The 21,290-nt window shown below is 36.5% G+C and overlaps 2 protein-coding genes and 1 non-coding gene across 11 annotated transcripts in view; all 3 read right to left on the minus strand.

Moving 5' to 3' along the window:
- The window catches only part of LOC134796390 (UDP-xylose and UDP-N-acetylglucosamine transporter), a 217,236-nt gene extending 196,844 nt beyond the window's left edge, over window positions 1-20,392 (minus strand). The window contains exons 1-2 of one of the 2 annotated variants that reach the window (XM_063768583.1): window positions 20,243-20,392; window positions 18,710-19,747 (exon numbers count right to left, since the gene is read on the minus strand). In XM_063768583.1, the coding sequence (XP_063624653.1) occupies window positions 18,721-19,740 (1,020 nt within the window). In that variant the 5' untranslated portion in view covers window positions 19,741-19,747; window positions 20,243-20,392 and the 3' untranslated portion in view covers window positions 18,710-18,720. Of the gene's footprint in view, window positions 1-17,932; window positions 19,748-20,242 lie in introns of those variants that run through there. The other variant, XM_063768582.1, reaches the window with a different exon arrangement.
- The window catches only part of LOC134796339 (calmodulin-binding transcription activator 2), a 175,057-nt gene that overhangs the window by 141,831 nt on the left and 11,936 nt on the right, over window positions 1-21,290 (minus strand). For all 8 annotated transcript variants that reach the window (XM_063768491.1, XM_063768489.1, XM_063768488.1 and 5 more), the window contains exon 2: window positions 7,226-7,317. The gene's annotated coding sequence lies outside the window, so the exon portion shown is untranslated. The remainder of the gene's footprint in view (window positions 1-7,225; window positions 7,318-21,290) is intronic.
- Trnae-cuc (transfer RNA glutamic acid (anticodon CUC)) lies at window positions 19,782-19,853 on the minus strand. Its single transcript has one exon. It is a non-coding gene; the product is annotated as a tRNA-Glu (tRNA).

A 21,290-nucleotide genomic window follows, 5' to 3' on the forward strand; every position in this document is an offset into this window, starting at 1 on the left:
AACAAGTATTTAAGATCTTTACTTCTAAGAGGATCATGTCGCTATTTTTATGACTGCATTGATAGCCTCCACCTTGCTAACATTAAACGATTATGAGTATTAATATGCAGGGAATAAGCACTTTCGAATAGTAAACAAACGGGGATATATGACTCTTCTTCTTGAAGCGTTGAAACGTTTGTCGCCATTTGGATATTATATAAGGCTGAGCGGGCCTTGCTTACGGACTTATTCATTCTCTAATCTTTGGCTAGCAATGTCCCTGGCTTTGGGCGTACATAGTGCTGGTGGGTGGAGTTTCTCTGCTACTTTTTCTGTGTTTGGGTTTACCTGGAATTATCCTAGTGAATTTAAACTTGGAATTTGTGTCTGTGTTTGGTTTTACGGGGACAATATTGTCGTAACGCTGAACTTAGACTAAGTGGAGATTCTTTGCTTGCCTGTACCTGTGTTTCTTTTGTCGTGAAGTTTTCTACATTGTGTTTCTGGATTCAGCTTTGGGGGTACAACACCGTTACAAAGCATGGATTCAGAATGGCAGTGTTTGAGGGAATTTCATGGTTTTGTTTTATTTTGTGTAGGGTTCTTTTGTAAAAGTAAACTTAGATATTCTCATACCTTTCTAAAGAGTCTTTTTGCTATTTTTAAAGCCAGATCATTGTTTGGACTGACAGTTTGTCCAGCTAAGCATTCACTCCGCCTAACGGTGTCAAAGGATTGAATGGTTAGGAGTCTTTGTTCCAAGTGTGAGAGAGCTTGGCATTCCCTTTTATATTTGCACAAGGGATGAGCATCTCACTGGTCTCAAAGTCCAGCTGTTTAGATGGATGTGGGGACGTCACGTGCGCGTCAGCCGGAGTAATCTGGGCCCACTGATGTCGGCAGTAATTGAGGCTAGGTCCCCGCTTAAATATATTTATCTATTTCGGTGCATTGGTACGTGCTTGTGCTGGTTGCAGGGCGGGACTCTGTCGTGATTGATATCATATCTCACAGTTTAGGTCGTGGCAGAGTTTCTCTTGTGATTGGTGCGGGTGTGTGCTAAGGGTATCGAGCGATTATATACACGGAATAGGGCCGGCTTACTTTCTGTATCCTAGCTTGCGAGCACAGAAGGGGGAGCTACACACTACACTGGCCTGTAGGTTGCCTTCTCGGTTTCGCCTGCCGAACTTGACAGCTTCTCGTAGGGACCACACTTGCGTATATTACAAAGCATTAGGTCGATGGTAAGAACGAACTATGCTTGGAATGTACTAGATTAGGGACAATGGGTAGGGATAGGGTAGAAGCACACACTCAATTTGTTATCTACTAGGGTTCCTTTTAGTTCTGGTCTATAAAATTTATATGGTTGATATATATTTCTCAGTACGGGCTTCAAATATGGTATCATTACTTTAGAAGTCGTGCGGTAAGGTGATTAATTGTCTTAATTTCTTAGTGTTCTAATTTATCTGGGTAAAAAGATATTATATTAATTTTATCTATCACAATTCTGGTCTTCTGGAGTAGAAACGAAGTACTGGGTATTGTAATCAGGTTTCCAAGGTATTTACAAAACAAATTCTTTAATATCAAGCTGGGTTTAGGAACACAGACCTTTCTGAGATAGAAAATCGAAGAATGGTTTGTTTTAGGGACCCTTTGGCAGGCAGAAGTAATCCAGAGGATGTTTCGAGCTAAATATATCTACTGGTCTTGATATTCTTAGTCTTATAAAGTTTAATTTTTAACAAATAAACTTAGTACTTCGTTTATACCTCTAAAAATCAGATTTACTGTTTATACTCTTAGTTCTGGGAAATGGGATGAAAGGATTCGTATCCTTAGCTTTTGAATGTAAAAAAGATTAGTAATTTTGATGACTGATGGATACTTTGACACTTCTTTTCATCATCATCTAGGTGCGCTTATCTTCCGAAGTGTTGGTAAAAGCCCGTCTGGCTAACAAGTTAGGGTAGGTGTTCCGACTAACCTTGTTGACTGGACTAGGAGCCCCCAATCCTGCATCGAACGTGTGAGTAGCATCTTCGCAAGAAGCTGGTAGTTAATTATAATCTTGAAAAGTTAGGGTGTAAATGGGCTTATCCCAGGAATGCTACTTATATGTTATCCCGGAGGCTTAATAGGTGTGGCAGGTTTTTACCAACAAATATTTTATATTTATATTATCAATTATCATATATACGCTGCATATCTTCAATATCATTCTAGTTTTGGTTCTCTTAACATCATTTACATTACGCCATAAAACTCGTAGTATTTCCTATTCTTATAATTAAATAAAAGGGTTTCATTCTATTTCTTAGCTACGTCATAAATTATTTTAGTAAGTATATTAAATATTCTTTAATTAAAATCTAGGTAGGTAATAATATCTAAAAACAGAGTCCAAAATTTAGCTTTACTCATTAAAGAATCTAGGTTTCCGCGGTTCACTTCGAGGGGGTCCTAACTGCTAGCTAGACGATCACGACAAGGCCAAATTATAGGGGTAATTATTAAGGGGGGTTCTATTATATGTATTTATTAAGGGGGTATTTATAGATATATATTTGGGGAGGTTACAGTTTTAAATGGGGAAAATGTGTTTTCACTAAGAACAGGTTTTTACATATTATGCTTAGGGGCTGTCCATAAATTACGTCATCGATTTTTGACGATTTTGGACCCCCCCCCCCCCCTCCTAAAATCATGCTTCGAATGTCGTCGTTTCCTCCTACGTCGTGCTACCGTCATCCGATGTCGAGAATTACTTTCGTTCGCATTTTTAATGTATCGCTTTTACGTTTTTAAAATGCTGGAGATTCAGAACATCATGAGTCCTAGCATTTTCCCGTTTGCATCATAAAATAATCCGGAGTCCGCATTGGCAAAACTAATCTCAAGAATTGCTGCCAACTATGCAATAGACAACTATCGCAAAGTTTTTGAAAATAAACATAATTAATTGTTCTAACATTATTATTTAGTGAATGCATAATTATTATGGACAGTGGAAAAATTTATTAAACTTGCACAACAATGAAGAATTGTAATCTACTAAAACCATGATTTTAAAAAGTGACCCAGGACACAATAAAACATCATCGAGTGCCAAGAAAATTTTAATTTGACCTTATTAAACTCTTTTGTTATGTATTTTGGAATTTCGATTTTGATAAAGTGAGAAAAGTTGATTTATAATTGGGCAGAGTCACCCTGTATGTCTCGTTAATCTTATTTTTTATACCAGTATATGTTAATAGTCAAACCCTTAGCTCTAGTTATGCCACAACAAGGCAGCTGTCCAAGGCACAGCGAGAAAGCTACTAACGAATCTTTATTTTTGCGCATAAAAATGAACAACCAATCTTGTTGTACGTGTGTGAGTCTTGGAAACTGACTATGGAGAAAAATACCTCTTAGTAGCGAAGAGGTAAAAATCTTGTCGAAGATTCTGGGAACTAAATATGAATCTTGTGTAAATAAAATTGATTGTTTACTGTTTACACTGCTAGGGAATATTTTTTCTAACACTAAATCATAGAAAATACTTGCTTCTACTTATAATCTTCAGTCAGACGGCTGCCTTAGCTATCTGTGCACACAACTATGTTAATTACAGCACACACACACACACACACACACACACACACACACACACACACACACACACACACACACACACACACACACACACACATACACACATCATTAAGCGAGGATGAATCGCGGGTGATGGGGAACACGTCTTCTATCACAAACCATAAAAAGTATAAAAATACTCGCTTCTTGCCGGCAGTCAAACAGCTGCCTTATTTACCTATGCACACAACTAAGTTAATTACAGCACACACACACACTACTAAGCGAGGCGTAAATCGCGGGTGATTCATGTATAATGCACCCCGTCATGAGTGTCTCATATCTCTGTTTTAGCCTACTTACCGCGCAGATTGGCTTTTAGGCCCCTACCAATGGAAGGGTGCTCAAAAATAGGTAGTTAAAATTTATACTTGTGACGATAGATCAATAAATGAAATTGCGTACAACAATTCCAAATATCTTATGGCCCCTCTATACCGGTTGGCCATGATGGGCAATTGCAGGTGATCCCGATCGTGTGGAAGGCTTTAATGTCCTACAATGGCTCATGACCGGCGATGATGGAGCGTAATCGCCATACTGTCGGTTTTCGGGCAAACATGCACGTGCCCACACGATGGAAGCGTCGCTCATTCTGTAATGGACCATCATTGCCGATGGTGTAGAGGAGCCATCATGCAATAAGGAGTTTTTTCTCAGGTCCCTGACTACTAGAAAAATAAATTCAAAAACTCCATAACTTTCGTCCTATAAGACTCTAGGTCACTTCGGAGACAATAATACATTATCCCAAGAGTATTTTTATGGAGACACTACCATTTTATCGATTCTTACATAAGGGCCTTGAAATATTTCTATTCTATTTCTATTTGTTTTATTTTGAGTGAAGATAATCGTTTTGTTTTGAGATGGATGGCACCAAATCAAATCTGCATCAAAAGTTCAATTTGAGATCTTAAGTTTGACCAAAAATTCTGAAATTATATTTACCTACGCGCGACACAGGAAGCGTATGTTGATTGTAATAATATTCATTCATACATTCATTCATAACAGGTTATGAATTTGATCTGGATTTGTTATAAGCTTTGATACCCAGGACATTTACAACTCGATAGCCGAACTGTCATGTATGTAAGTCTGTATGAGTGTGAATCAAGCGTGTAATGAAATCACTGTTTTGGCTTTAGTTTAGCGTATGGTATGTTATGTGTGTATCTCTTAGGTCCATGACTATATCTAGGTAAGATAGGTTAGGTCCATACGTCACAGTCGAGTACACCTAGTAAAGTGTTTAGATTAACACTGCTAATGAGATGCGTAGAGTAACTGTAACTAGGGTATGTATCCCGCGACTGAAGTTGCAACCCTTCATGCTACACAACTATAATTCTAACCTTATCTACCAGCGTATAAGGTTGAAAGTTTATTGATTATATTATTGTAGTTAGGACTGTTTAGGTTTAAAGATGATATGCTAATTCGTGAGCTATGTCCTTCGGCGGACATAGCGGGCATATGCATACTGGGACAAAGGTTTTGAATTATTATATTCTAATGTTGGTTATTGTTAGAGTTATGTTTACTTGTTTAATTTGAATTCGAAAGGAAATCATAATAAATCCCAGTGTTTTCAACCTTTTTCATAAAACCTTTTCCCTTGGCACTAGAATAACTTCTATGTGATTTTTTTCAGGGTATAATGTATTATAATATAAGAACTTCAATTTTAAGTTCTAGCCTCCTCTTAAAATTGTCTATAGGTTCTTTAATTTTTGCCAGAAAGTTATAATTTTAACTGACTTTATTTTTGTCGGATGGATTATTTTCCCTAAAATACGTCTAACTATGCTAAACACGCCTGTTTCAAATCTTTTCGATGTCTTCTTTCTGACCACTCTATCACGCTTGTATTTTTGTTTTTTATCAACTAAATAAAAAAATTCAGTGCTGTTGCATGTCTTACCAGCTGTAGATTACTTATAATTCTCTTGAGAAAATTTACAAACTAAATCTGACCCCATATAAAAAGCTCCACTCCGTCACATTTTTTGGGGACAAAAAACAAAACATTGATAACAATTTTGACCCTGTTTCCGAAAATCAAGTGGTAAAGAAAACCATGCCCTTTGTCTCAATGAGAAGCCAAACGTACCGAAATAAAGTTAAGGTCATACTAATGAATCGGGAATGACATTTTGACTAATGGAGTATGCTAATACGGCTCGACTCCCTTGTGTTTTGGGGTATCACCTAGATTAGGTTATTTTTATTTGTGGTATGGTTGATATCCACGCAAATAGGTACCTATTTGACAAGTAGCTGATGGACTACTATTAAAAAACTAGGTATAATACAATTTGAGCTGGCGGCTACCTCGCACAACGTATCAGCATTGCGATACAGCGAGGAAATGCCACCAGCATCCTAGTTACAGAATCGATATCAAACATTTTTGATAATTTCTTTGAATCTCGCTTTAACGACTAAAATTATGGTCAATTAAAAGTAAAGGTTTTGAAAATTGCAAGAAAGATTTACTTACTTACAGCAAATACATAAGGAAAAATCAATTTTAACCGTCATAAAGGAAATTTTAAATCTCACAGATATTTATGTACCTACACGTGGATAGTTTGCAGGTAATAATAATAGAAGACATTTCCCATTACACAATTTCACAAATAACTAAGCCTAATTTTATTGACAATGGAAACGTAGGTCTCCGTTTTAGCTTGGGCAAAAATTATTTCGTATGTCCGGATGCTCTCGTCTACAGGTCGCATTTTTTAACCGAATCTCGTTGGTGAGCAGATTCAATATTTATATAAGTAGATGTTTTTTGTTCATTCAGTTTTTGGGATATTTTCAAAATGGCCGATCCATGCGGGTTCGCGAAGACTACAGATTTTATTTATTTTAAACTAAACTGCATAAAACAACAATTACAAAAGCGGTATTAATGCCTCGAGGCAATTTTGTCCCTAACAACTCATATATTTTATTCACTTTACAATCAGAGCGTGGAATGAGTCCATTTAGGCTTATCTGTCTTAGACAGCATTATCACTGTTATCAGAACCTTGGTTTAATTTATATAATTATGTTAAATAGTGTAGTGATTTCACTTTAAAGCAGTTTAGTAATAAAATCATTTTGAGGGCAGCATTTGTTTTAATAAGATACAAATGCAATATACTACTCTTTGACTTTATGGCACACCTCATTACAAAAAACAATAAAAAGAATACAGAAAAGAAGAGGTTAAACAACAGGCGGTCTAAGAAATTATGTTTATAAAACTTGAGTTTCCAAACCGTCCCGCGTGGCGCGCTGTTCAAAATCCCATACAAAATGAGAGTTAACGTAAACGCGTACGTCACGTCACGTAATCGAATTAAATTTACACTAGGAGTTCTGTACGGTTACCATCAGTTTGTCACTGACATAAACGCCGTCGAGAACGTAATTTACTTTCTATACATCTCGCTCGCACTCGCATATTAGTGCAAACGGGATGTATAGAAAGTAAATTACGTTCTCGACGGCGTGTATGTCAGTGACAAACTGATGGTAACCGTACTGGTTGGTATCTTAACTTTGTTTCGATACTGGAAAACAAAAATGTCCTTACCTCATTGGTGTTCCAACGGTGCCTCTGTGCAGCGAAGTGTTCAGCGCGCGGCAGGCTCTCCAGGTTTTCCGGCAATTTGATGGGCTCGCCATCTGGAATAGAGAAAAGAGTTTTCAAACAAAAATTTCACGACAAAAATGTTTTTGACTAACCATCATCACAGGCCCTGTCTATTGCAGACGATTTATGCATTGCTGTTTAGACAACGGGTTCGGTGACTGTGGAGGCCGATGCGTGAGCGGCACGACCTCCCACATTTTGGGCAGAGAAAGCTCATGCCACCTGAGCCCCATCACCAACCATCGCTCAGCATTTTCTATCGCTTGTATAACGGAGAGTACTCCGAGGTATTGTTCGGATTCATACCTGTGGTTTCTTTCCACCAGCTCTCTACGCGACAGTATTTCCATCTTCACAACCTAGATGGTTGGCAATCCTCGACTGTGCGTTTCTCTAGAAAATGTCTGCCTCACACAGCTACACTGTGGAATGAACTGTCCCCTGCGGTGTTTCCGGACCGATACAACCTTGTCAAACCTTCAAGAAAAGAGCATACTCCCATATTAAATCCGGCAATGCACCTGTAACCTCTCTGGTGTTGGCGAATGTAACTGCTTATCATTAGGCTATTCGTCTATTGTGATCAAAGGCTTAAGATTAAGATGGTTATTATTCTGATGTGGTTTCTGGCCACCGATGTACCACCTTAAATGCAATATACCAAAACAGGAGCCGTCAAATGTAATTTTTCCCTAACCCCCAAGTTTACCTAAACTCTTACCGCGAAGCTAATAAAAAATCTTTATAGCAAGCAAAACATTAAGGTGAGGTGAAAACTGGCCAGTTTTTGGCAACATTCGTCAGGAATGCCTCTCGGTGCACCTAACCTTCCACAAACACCCTGCACAATTTACCTTTCGAACAAGCGATTTTAAACTTTATCCGACCACAATAAGGCTTTAAAAGCTACCTAGAAAAGCTACAGTCCAATGGTCCAACTTGTTGAAATTCCGTCGCCGTCCTTCGCCACTGTGCAACTTTAACGAGCGCTCTCTCAAACTGCACTTGACTCGTAAGTTAAAGGAGTAAAGGGTTATTTCCGCTTGTTTTTCATTGTGCCAACAGCAAAGTTAGGGTTGCATGGGAATATTCGAGAAGGAAATTTCGCAAGCCAAGCTTGTGCTCGAGCGCTCACTAATTTTGTGCCCGATCGCGGTCTAACGGTTGCAGATTACCCCTTACTTGATCGTGCATTATGAAACGAAAATCGGAATTTCGTTGCCTGCCTCTCTTTCGTTCGCTGCAAGAGTGATAGAGTCCGATTATTTTCGCTCCGCTGTGTAATAAAATAATTCAATCGAGAAATAAGAACTCCGAATCCGAAGTATGAATTAAGGAAGATCAAAACGTAAAACACGTCATGTTTCCTCCATTTGTTTGACCAGCTGAATTAGTAGTTACCTATCGCAATACCCTCAAACTGCAGGTTACCTAAAAAAATCAGGCTTAAAATACTTTGCCATAATTTACTATGAAATTTTTGGTATTTTTTTGTCATATCGTAACTGCGCGCTGAGGAATTTCAGTAGCCGTCAGCTTGTACCTAGTTTAAATCGATAACATAAAATTAATATTGACATTACACAACAATAATAAGCACGGCTACCACGAGTAGCGTTTGACATTTACGTTAGCGTCTGCGTGGATTCGATCGCATTATCTCTCTATCCCACTAATATATGCGAGCAAGATAGACTACGATCGAGTTTACGCATTGCTAATGTAAACATCAAATGTCAACTTGTGGACCTCGTGGTACAGTCAGCAGCAGAAGTTGCTAAGCGGGCGAGTTGTTCAAAACGATCTTAACGCGAGTTTATTGCTAAGGGTATAAGAGCGTGTCAAGGTAATTGTGAACATCTCACCCGCTTAGCAACTTCTGCTGCTGACTGGACGGCTCCAGGTGTTACTTCCTAGATATCACGCACGCTTCTTTGCGCGTTGAAGAGTCTGCCATCTTGTGTCCTAAATACTTGACTTTTACACATACCTACCATTTCTACACGGGGCCCCTATCATCACACACGCTCCCTTGCGATTATTAGTCTCAAATGCTCTGTCTAATGTTAACAAGCGATCTGTGCTAACGGATAACGTGCGACATTCGTAGGGTTTAAATCTAGTTAAAGTATTTCAAGTAATGTATTTTTTTGCTGAGAAGGCGTTATTTACGAGTTACGACGCCATGTTTGTGGCGGGATTAAAATGGCTGACGGCGGAGATTAACGGCACTAAATAAAGTTCTTGATAAATATTTATTTAAAAAAATCAACTGGCGTAAGTCGGGCTTACACACCGAGGGTGTCGTACCATGACATCATTACTAGCTTTTATTTAACTTGCCCTGTTTACACTGTAAGTTTGTCAGTGTGGGTCAAATCTTGGAAGCTAAATTTGACCCTTTTCCCGATCTCCGATTGAGCTTAAAATTTGCATACATATATAAGTCGGGTGACAATGCAATATTATGGTACCATCGAGCTGATTTGATGATGGAGACAGGAGGTAGCCATACGAACTCAGTGATGAAACAACGCAACCTAATTATTTTTGGGGTTTTTAGAATTGTCTCGATGAGTATTAGTTGCCTGTGGTAAGAAAAGTAGAGTCAGCGATAAAAGCCTGCACCATAATAGTACATTTCAATGCAAGTTGGGAAAAGTATGTTATTATTTACGACTCCCGAGACGTATTTTATGAGCCCTAGGCGAATAAAAGACACGGGACAAGTAAATAATAACACTTTCACACGTACATTGAACGACGTTACGACATTGAATGATATTGTATATGATATATATTTAAACATTGCGTTACGATTATATCTTATTCACCCTTCATTTGTAACGTTTCTACTTAGATTAGTAAAACTTTTGGTAAAACTAAACAACAGACTTAGAATTAAAACTGATAATTTGCGCTACAGGTAGATCAAAAGTATTTTGACACTTTAATGAAATGCTTTTGCTGAACTGGCAAGACAGTTAAAAAAAAACATTTCATTAATATTTAATGGCATATCCCTTCCTCACAGCAGTAAATCGAGACGGCATAGAGTCCCCTAACTTCTGTATATGATCAAATAGTATGTTCGCCCATTCTGACTGAAGACCTTGGAAAAAACCCCATTGTTTGAATTATTTCTGCACCTCACACTGGACGATCCCACGCTTTCTATAAAAGCTCTATAGCATTAAGTTAAGTACCTTGACTAGGCCACTCAAAAATCTAGATTTTTTTGCATTAAAGAAGCCTTTACATGACCGGATTTGTGTTTGAGGTCGTTATCATGCTGAAAAACCCAGCGAAGTAGCATATTTTCTTTTGTATATGGTATCATTTGTATGTAGAGTAAATTTTCATATACATATCGATCCATTATCCCATCAGTTCGTACGAGAGGCCGACTCCATGGCGAGAAAAATATCGCCAAGTCATTACGTTAGGGCCACCAATGCCACCAGGCTAGACTGGGTGGGTACCTGGTATCGCACAACGTGTCTTTTGTTATTAGGACGACGCACATAGTTGATACCATCCGACGACATTAAATTAAACTTGATTTCGTCACTCCATAAAGTTTTTGAACAATCGGAACTTGTCCACAACTTGTCACGAATCGCGAATGCTAATTGGGATACCTTATTCTTTGCTGAAATATTTATATTTTTTTAATGGGCGTCGACCATGTAATCCATGCTCTATTAAGAGTAGTTTAATAGTAAAAACAACAACCTTTACGTTATAGTTTTTTTTTAGTTAATTTTTAATTGTTACGGTACGCTTCCATGGGTGTTCAACTGAAATCTTTTTTATTACACGATCAGTTGTAGAAGTCGTTTTTCGAGGACAACCGCTTCTAGGCTTATTTGTGATGCAGTTTCGAGCCTTGAACTGCTTATTCCATAGCAACCGAATACAGAAATCAGATGCAGTGATACACCAAAAGTCCGCGAAACCTCAGCTTGCTACTTATCTTTCTAAAGTGCAGCCGCACCAGCTTGCTTGAAATCGTTCGAATATGCTTTATGTTTGGCATATTAAGAGAAGTATTCAGATGTAATTACTACCAAAATATTTAAATTCTGCAGCTCTGTTCTCAAAAATACTTTTGAACCAGTAAATTGTCATTTTATGTTGCCAAGTTTATATTTTCATTCGATGAAACTAAGCTTTTCACGTGTTTCAAGGAGCTTTTAAGCCATTGATTAAACTATCATAAATTCATTTAAAAAAACTAATATGTTTCATACAATACCAAAGTTATTATCATTGTCAAAATACTTTTGGTCGCTACTGTACCAAAATCGCATAATCTGACAGATGGATTTACCCGAGTTTGAAGTTAAGCGACTCAATTTGACATCTAAATGATAATATCATTTATTATAGTTATTATTATTCGCGTGTTCATTTCGCTCGTACTTCTCTGTACATGTATTTAAGGCCTGGGAATGGACATAAGGTGCTATTTACCCGACTATACTCAATCATCATCGTCATTCCACGCAGATGAGGTCGCCGGCAGAAGATAAGATAATTGGGTTAAAATTGTTTTCGTTGTCTTTTTTGTCCTCAAAAAATGTGACGGATTGGAGCTTTTTGTATGAGATTTTTTTTTTTCTTATATAAAATATAATCTACGGCTAGAAATACATGCAGTAGCACTCGACTTTTTTTATTTAGTTGATAGAAGACACATACAAGCGTGACAGAGTGGTCAGAAACAAGACTACGAAAGGAATTTTCACCTAATTGCCCATGTTAATGATTATTATCGTATTGATAATAATATATAGATACGGTCAGCCAAGAAAGTGGTTTACCACTTTTCGACTCTATCAATCAGATGATAGAGTCGAAAAGTACTCTATCAATCAGATGATAGAGTCGAAAAGTGGTACACCACTTTCTTGGCTGACTATGCAGGGTGGCCAAAAAATAAGTGCACTCCCGTCGCCAGGGAGATTTTGGGATTATACTGAGCAACTCTTATTATGGGGTGCTATGGGACCAACCCCGAAATCGCGAAAAAAATATTTCGCTGTTTCATACATTTTGGCCGGTCCATTTTCTATGGGAGGTTAAATTTTTTTTCGCGATTTTGGACTTGGTCCCATAGTAAAAGTTGCCCAGTATAATCCCAAAACATCCCAACATCCCTGGTAACGGGAATGCACTTATTTTTGCCCATATAGTCCTCCTCATCGTTTTCGATGACGGCGACCCTAAATAAACATTATGAACGTTGTCTAGCGTGAGCCCTAATGTGGGTGGCCAGGTCGAACTTGCTCTTAAATACACTATTGCACGCGTGACAATAAAGTTGGCCAGCTGCGTTGAACGTGTACACGAAGGAGGGCTTAGGCCTCCCTTTCCGTAACTGGCGTTTTATGTATTTATTTATTTACTGGATGGATATGGATGATAATAATATTGATAACGAAATACATGCGTAATATGACTAAACAGATTCCGCTATGTCCTTGTTCTATACCACATCAGATCGATGATATCATGCTGTTTTTCTAGATGACTTGCGCTTATGAGATATTAAGATTATGACTTGCATTTATTATACGTACAGTAAACAGCAGATTATTATAGTTACATTACATTACAACCATTGAGATATTACTAAGGTGGTACCTACTGGTGCTCGACGCGGTCCCAGTACATGCCATCTTGAAACTTAAGTCATTGGCAATAGAGGGGATAGCAGGGTGTCATCTATTGGGCATTAGCATGTCGAGCACTAGTACCACCACCTTACTATAGACAGGGAAGCCATACCAAACAATGAAATTGTCGCAATCGCAACTTGTACCACGCGACCAAAACTCCTCCTCAAAGTATTGTCGGGGAGCCTTGACTGTCCTATAACTAAATACTGGGCCGAAGTGGCCATCGGCAGGGCCAAATAGGATGAGGCCGCGACCAATCGCGTGTTTTGTATATTTTCTGTACCTATACTAACTTAGTTATTAAGTCAAAACTGTTACTAACATTATATGGATCTTTGATCTGCAATAAATGTTTTTTTTTTTTTTTTTTTTAAACATTGTAAGCGCCGTAAAATGTATGGTGCTTACGCGTTTATTTCGCGAGATTCACGCTCCGCTTCTATAGTTTGTTGTCAAAACAACATCAACTCATGGCGCAAAATACTGGTTCCATACGTTAGGGGCTATTCATAAATTACGTCATCTCAAATTAGGGGGGGGGGGGGGTCTGGACATCGGATGATGGTAGCATGACATAGGAGGAAACGGGGTCATTCGAAGCATGATTTTTGGATGATTTTAGGGGGGGGGGGGGGTCAAAAATCGTCACAGCCCCTTAGTACCTAATAATAGTTTAATGATTACAACGAACCAAACCAAAAATGAGCGTACCACTATCTCAAAGGCAGGCAACGCACTTGCAAACCCACAGGTGTCCATGGGCAAAGGCAATTGCTTACCAGCAGGCAATCCGTCTGCTTGTTTGCCTTCTATACCGTAGAAAAAAGTCCAATAAAATATGACAAGCATGAGTTTTACACGGACTTAAACGCTAAAGCGACTTCGTCAACTCAAACGCAATGCATCTCGATTGCACCGGCAGATGTAACTTACGAGATGAATTGTGAGTTAACCCGCAGACTCTAGAAAATATGTCAAACTCATGATAGAGATCTTATAGTATGGTTCTACGCACGAGGGTGATGTTAGTTATTTTTGCGGTATTTTTCTCGCGAAATATTGTTGTAGGTGACTGTACATTGTGCATTTCAGTAATAAAGGAAATATGGCAAAAATGTTAACGAGAGTCAATCAATCAATCAATCATTTATTTTAGTCATTTATTTAGAAATATGCACCTGCGTTTTAATTGCAAGTGAATTAATTAAAGAAAATACGTGACTTATACATAAACCCCGTAGAGAGATCGGGAAAAATAAAATATCATTTATAAAGAACAAATTATTCAATTTATTTAATTAACAACACATAAGTTACTTAAAATAAAATTACGCCTTAAACTGTACATACAACACCATGTAATAGACAGTTGTATAGTCAGCTAAGTTATTAGCTTAGCATCTCTGCATACATATAATATGTAGGTATGTATATGTGCTATGCTAATGGTTTTGCTGACCGTACAGAACAAAAAAAAAATGCCACTAATTAAACTTTGTAGAGCAATTCTGAACAAAATTTCAAAAATAACTTATTATTAGTTGACTTTTCTATTTTGATGCCATTTTTCACAACACTTAAAAATTTGTTTTTACTTTTTCTTATATGTATTGTCTAGATATTATTTCATTAATCACTAAAATCGGTATCTAAAGAAAGACCTAGTTAGGTAAGTACATTTTGCAAATGAAAAGTTAATTTTGTATATTTACGTAAGAAATAACTTTTTCATTATACAGGTTCATACTGGAACTCACACAAAAATAGTAAACCCGACAATTTTCGATCCAACAAGCAGAAATAAATCTAAAATCTCGTATCTTCCACATTAAAACGCAACCGTACTATTTACAAAATAAAGTTTAATTTTGTTAAATTCAAAATTAGAACTGCTAATTTACTATATGGCTGCTATTTAACTGATCACCAGATTTAATAAAATTTAATACCAAAAAAATCTACTTTACCACCCTAAAATAATAAACGATCACCAAAATTATAACACCATTTCAATGTGAAATGATTACCAATTTTATTACATTTTACTATCCTATTAAAGGAAATGACACCAAACCAATCATTATTAACCCAAAAATTGTAAATGATTACCAAATTTCAAACTCCATTTTAATGTGAAATGATAACCAATTTTTTACATCTTGCTATCCTATTAAATAAAATGACACCAAAATAATCATTGTAAACCCAAAAATAGTAAATGACCACCAAAATTAGAACTCGATTTTAATGTAAAATTCTAACCAAATTTTTAAATCTTGCTATCCTATTAAAGCAAATGACTCCAAAATAATCATTGTAAACCCAAAAATAGTAAATGACCACCAAAATTGTAACCACATTTTAATTAAAAATGTGCAAATATTTAATATATCGTTATCCTATTAAATTAATTAATCCACTTCGTCATCTTTTTCTAACCTAACGTAACCCACTTTTCTAGTAGCATTTCGTTTCTGTATGGGTTGCAGTTCAAACCTAACCTAACCCACTTTTCTAGTAGCATTTCGTTTCTGTAAGGGTCGCAGTTCAAACCTAACCTAACCCACTTTTCTAGTAGCATTTCTTTTCTGTATGGGTCGCAGTTCAAACCTAACCTAACCCACTTTTCCAGTAGCATTTCGTTTCTGTAAGGGTCGCAGTTCAAACCTAACCGAACTCACCTTTCTAGTAGCATTTCGTTTCTGTATGGGTTGCAGTTCAAATCTAACCTAACCCACTTTTCTAGTAGCATTTCGTTTCTGTATGGGTCGCAGTTCAAACCTAACCTAGCCCACTTTTCTAGTAGAATTTCGTTTCTGTATGGGTCGCAGTTCAAACCTAACCTAACCTACTTTTCTAGTAGCATTTCGTTTCTGTAAGGGTCGCAGTTTAAACCTGACCTAACCCACTTTTCTAGTAGCATTTCTTTTCTGTAAGGGTCGCAGTTCAAACCTAACCTAACCCAGTTTTCTAGTAGTATTTCTTTTCTGTAAGGGTCGCAGTTCAAACCTAACCTAACCCACTATTCTAGTAGCATTTCAGTATGCAACTAGAAGAGTAGGTTAGGTTAGGTTGGTATGCGGTGCGGGGTACGGGGGGTTGAGCGGGAGGGGCTAGTAATTTTGGCATCATTTTACTTTATTTGGTAATATGTATACATTTTTTGGTAATCATAGTGGTTTATTTAGGTGAAAATATCGCATTAATTTGGTCTTCAAGATTTGGTGATCATTAATGATTTTTGGTGATCATTCAATATATTTGGTATTCGAATACAATTTGAAGTGCAGTCATAATTAAAACGGTGGTACTTTTGTAATTTTAGGCCTTATTTTTTTGGTGTTCAGTAATTTTTTTTGGTAAGCATGATTTTTTTATTTAGGGTACCAAAGTATTTTTTGGTGGTCATTATATTTGTAGCCTTACTATATTACGTGTCAATGCTCAAACTGGTCACCTCAGTAGAAAAACGATATAAGTCTCAAACTCTGTCTCTCAAAAATCAATTCTAAACCATTAAGGTCTATTTTGCAATGATTTTGACTTAGTGGTAATTATTTTAAATGGAACAATTGTTATCGTTCGAGTAATTTTCGAGTCCAGAATTGTTACCAACAAACTAATCCTGAACACGATATCTTTGACAACTGTAGGTAGTCTAAGATCTACTTATAATGGTACAGAGCTGTATTGAAAAGAAAGGAAAATTTTTTTCACCTCAGCAGCTCGAACAAGGCTACTATGCTTCTTAAAAACAGTGAGCAAAATGCGATTTTGCTCACTAAGTCATTTTGTCTCACTCAGTGAGCAAAATCTCATTTTGCTCACTGAGTGAAACAAAATGAGTGAGCAAAATCGCATTTTGCTCACTGAGTGAGACAAAATGTCATTCAAGTGACCTTTATAGTCAAATGTCATTTCAACATGCGGGGTCTAATAAAATTTCGATATACTTGGGTTCTATTATCTCTGTCCCTCTAGGTATGTTCTCACTGCTTAGGGTGAAAAATTTTGTGTACTACACGAGATCAAAGTTATTTACATCTCGTGCGCTTTTGAATCCCTTACTACGCTCAAGATTCTAAATTATAGAATCTTTCGCTTGCACGGGACTCAAAATAAGCACTCGAAGAAATATCAAACTTTGATCTCTTGTTGTACAAATAACTATAGATAGTTATACTTTGACCCTATTACAAGTTATCCTCATGTTATAAATTATCACATTAAGTATACGGGTCAATCAATATTACATGTACAGCCGCCATCAGATATATCGGAGCGGCCGAGGTGTTCAAAAACATCTGAACACGCACTCTGCCTTGACAATATAGGAGCACCCTTGGCCGCTCCGATATATCTATCTGATGGCAACTTATTATTTTGAACAAAATATTATTTTCTCATTTTTATCAGATTTTGCTACATTAACTTTGTTATTCGATTGATTAATTAACCAGAATTTGCTAGTTTGTACCAATAATGTTGGCGTGAGTGTATTTTTTTTAACTGTATGCATTGTTTTATAACTATTCTCGCATCTTTCAATACATACTTTATTATGTCATTATATTATTCATTAATTTTATTACATAATTAGATTCACATTATTTAATTAGTCGTAGGTACTAAGTTATCAGAGAGAAACATTAATTAGGAATTATTTATGCTTTTACAACATTATAGTTTAAATTTGACTGTCCATTTCTGATGTTTTTATATGCATTAGTAGAAAAAGAGACAAAACATATTTTTGTGGTATTTTGAGTTTTTCTTATGGCACTGGTGTAAAATTGAGCATAGCACCTATAAAAAAATGTCTACATTTGTCCACATATTATTAATTTTACTATCACAATTATATTTAATATAAGCAAAGTATCACCAATCAGCATTTAATTTTTATGAAGTCAGATACGAATATAACATTAAAATAGATAAAGATAGATAAATTATACAAAGATATAGATTATATATAGATTATACAAAGAAAAATGGTTGATCTAGAAGAATATGAATTTATATAATTTTTCAATTATACAATATTTTATTAGCTATCGTTAAAAGTATATTTACATTCTATTAGAAGGTTGTATTAGGCTTTTAGAAACTAGAACTGCTCTTAAAATAGATTTTTATTATTATGTATAAGTAGGTGATAGAATCAACTATTTTCACCACACCAGCTCGGAAAGACCTACTTTGCACTTCAAAAACGGATAGCAAAGTTGCACTTTGCTATCAGTAATTCACATGTGAGGCAAAGTAATCAAATGCAAATTTTGAGTTGTTTTCTTATGTTTGCTGGGAGAATTGACTTTTAAATGATGATTTTAGATGATTAATATTGAATATCATTCATTTGAATTTTATTTGGTTTGATTTTGTTTGATATTTTACATTTAATATTTGCTTCGGGTTGGTGTGGTGAAAAATTTTGTGTTTCACTCGGGGGCAAATTTTGTTTAACCCTCCTGCTTTGAAACCCTCGCAACGCTCAAGATTCCATTTTTGAACCACTTGCTACGCTCGTGGTTCAATTCTGGAATCTTTCGATTGCTCGGGTATCAATATTAACACGAGCGGTTAAACAACAACTTTGCCCCCTTGTAAAACAAATAACTATTGATGGTTATGAATATGGGTACGAAAAAGTATTTTCCTAGCCATTAAATGCTTTAAGATAAATAACAAACGAAATTGAGTTCTTCTACTGAAAAAAAAATACATTTCAAAAAACTTGACAAGAAACTAAATCTTCTTCTTTTTATCATCAACTTTAGCCGGCAAGAACAGAGCGACAAACTTCTGCAATAATTCAGTAAATATCATAGTACCAATAAACACTAAAAGTGTCCCAATCCAATGTCCGATCGTAAACGGATTCTTAAAGTAAACTATTGAAAACAAAAGTGACACAAACTTTCTTAAAGTCACTGTTAAAGTCACAGTCAGAGACGCACATTCAGTCGTCAAAACGTACACAGAACTTATACATAGACCTTGAGTAACTACATATAAAAGCAGCCATAATACTTGAACAGGCAATGTAAATCCTAGGAAATTCACTGGAACAGTTTCTGTGGCTAATTTCACATGTCCTATTAAATTTGGAGCTGATGGTAGCCAGATTACTAACGGTAATAAGTGAGCGTAGTACAGCGCTTCCCAAGGATGCTTTCCATGCTTTGAGTATAGGGATTCTTGGAAAATACCCATTCGGGCTGATACGAATAATGCAAAAGTCAGTATGGCTATGCCTAGACACCACCAAAGCCAATCTATGAATTTCAATCTAGCTTCTTCTTCTGCATCTGAATGGGTTTCTCTAGGGGCTTTAACTTCTCCACTCGACTGTATAGTGCATATCGCTATACCAGCAGAAATCATGAAGATAGCCAAGTATTTTAACGCTGGGTATTGCTTCTTCAAAATCCATACACCCATTGCCATGTTTGCCATTAGGGATCCCGCTCTAAAAATCATGTGTAAAGGCATAGATATGTTGAAATCGAACGCATAGTTGTTAGCCACGCTGCTTGTCCAGAAGAATCCAACTAAAATCAGGTATTGCTTGAACGGTATGTTCCTTTTCGCGGTACCGAATTTTCCAACGGTACAAAAACCGCAAAATGCGATGAATAAGAATTGTAGGAAAGTCACCAAATTACCAGCGCCTGGGTCTTCTTTCACAACCAATTCAAGAAAAACTACGTTGGAACAACATCCAACGAAGACCATACATATGGCCAAAGCTGCCTTGATATTCATTTTGAATCTGAAAAAAAAAAAAGATAAAATACAAAAAGTTATTCCGATACCGGGAATCGAACCCGAGCCTCCTGGGTGAGAGCCAGGTATCCTAGCCACTAGACCATATCGGATGATGTTAGAGCGACCAAATTTTGTTTCTGTTACAGTTATGTCTAAAATAACCGACCTAAATAAAAGGTCAATCGATACTCGGCTAATCGCACATCAACATCATGTAAAAGCATTTTATTTCAAGTAACACTTAAGAAAACTACGAAGACATTCATTACTAAAATGTTTCCAACCGACGCACACATACAAATAATGACAATATACAGTCAAGGAAACTAAGGGCATCTCCGTTTTGAACCTTCAGTTCATGGAAATACAGTCGAAAGTAACACACATTTTGTTTTAGTTGACTAACCAAGATCGCTAGGTTATCCTCAAAATATGTGTTAAAATATGCAAGAAACTCAGTTTAATACCTAATTATAATAAAAACGAATTGAATACTTACATGTTACATCCAATTTCAGTTCAAATTAGATTGAATAAACACTCAATTCACATTAAAAACGTCATAATGACAGTCAACACGTTAGACTACTTTGGCGGCCTGCGCTAGTGTGCGTGATAACACAATCGCTGTTTATTTGTGACCGTGGCCTCGAATCTGTACGCATGCGCGGTGGCGCTCCGTCGGTAAAGCAGATGCGAAGTATGTTTACAAAATAGGCATATAGATGGCGGTGTAATTAAAATAGAAGGAAGTAAACATTAGGCTCTAAGGCCTAGGCGCTCACTGTTATTATTATTTACAGTAATTAGTAATTACTATTTATAATTACAAATATTTTCTTAACATGCCTGCTTCAGGGCCCCTCGTATAAGCGTGTTATCATTACACATGCTTAATTCATTAGCTACTTAATTAAGCTGATACATAACAATACCGGCTGATAGATGACCTTAATAAAAATTCTTATATTGCAATAAAAAAAAATTAAAAACAGATTTACAATGTAAACAAAGGTAGGTCTGTTGCTACCTTTGTTTCTTCGCGGTCTTATCGCGGTAAACAATATCTTCCAGACATCTTTAAAACGAAATTATTAGGTATAATTAGAGAATAAGAATATGAATGGATACTTATCATGAGTTTTAGCACTTCTACCTAAACCGTTTTTAAATAGTTACATCCATTTTAAACCAAAAGGCTAGGTAGGTATCCAAAGAACGACCTTAAGAATCCAGCCTAATCCAAACAAATCTTCTATATTAGACAAAGAAGGTTATAACTCCATGGAAATATTAAATAACTTACGTCCTTTTATTACATCAAGCTGAAATGTTCTTCCAGGCTTACCGACCACGATAACATTGCGTGCGGTCAAAAAAGGAACCAATGCATTTCTTTAGTGATTTCCTTAAAACGGTAAGTCGACAGCTCCACTTTCGACTGCAAAAGTTATGTTTGCTAACCCATGTTAGGATGAAAGATGTAAGCTTAGGGCCAAAGTAATATTTGGTACTTGTTATGGTAATAAAATAGGCTATAAATAATG

Source organism: Cydia splendana, chromosome 13, assembly GCF_910591565.1.
Source record: "Cydia splendana chromosome 13, ilCydSple1.2, whole genome shotgun sequence".
In the NCBI taxonomy this organism is placed as follows: Eukaryota; Metazoa; Arthropoda; class Insecta; order Lepidoptera; family Tortricidae; genus Cydia; species Cydia splendana.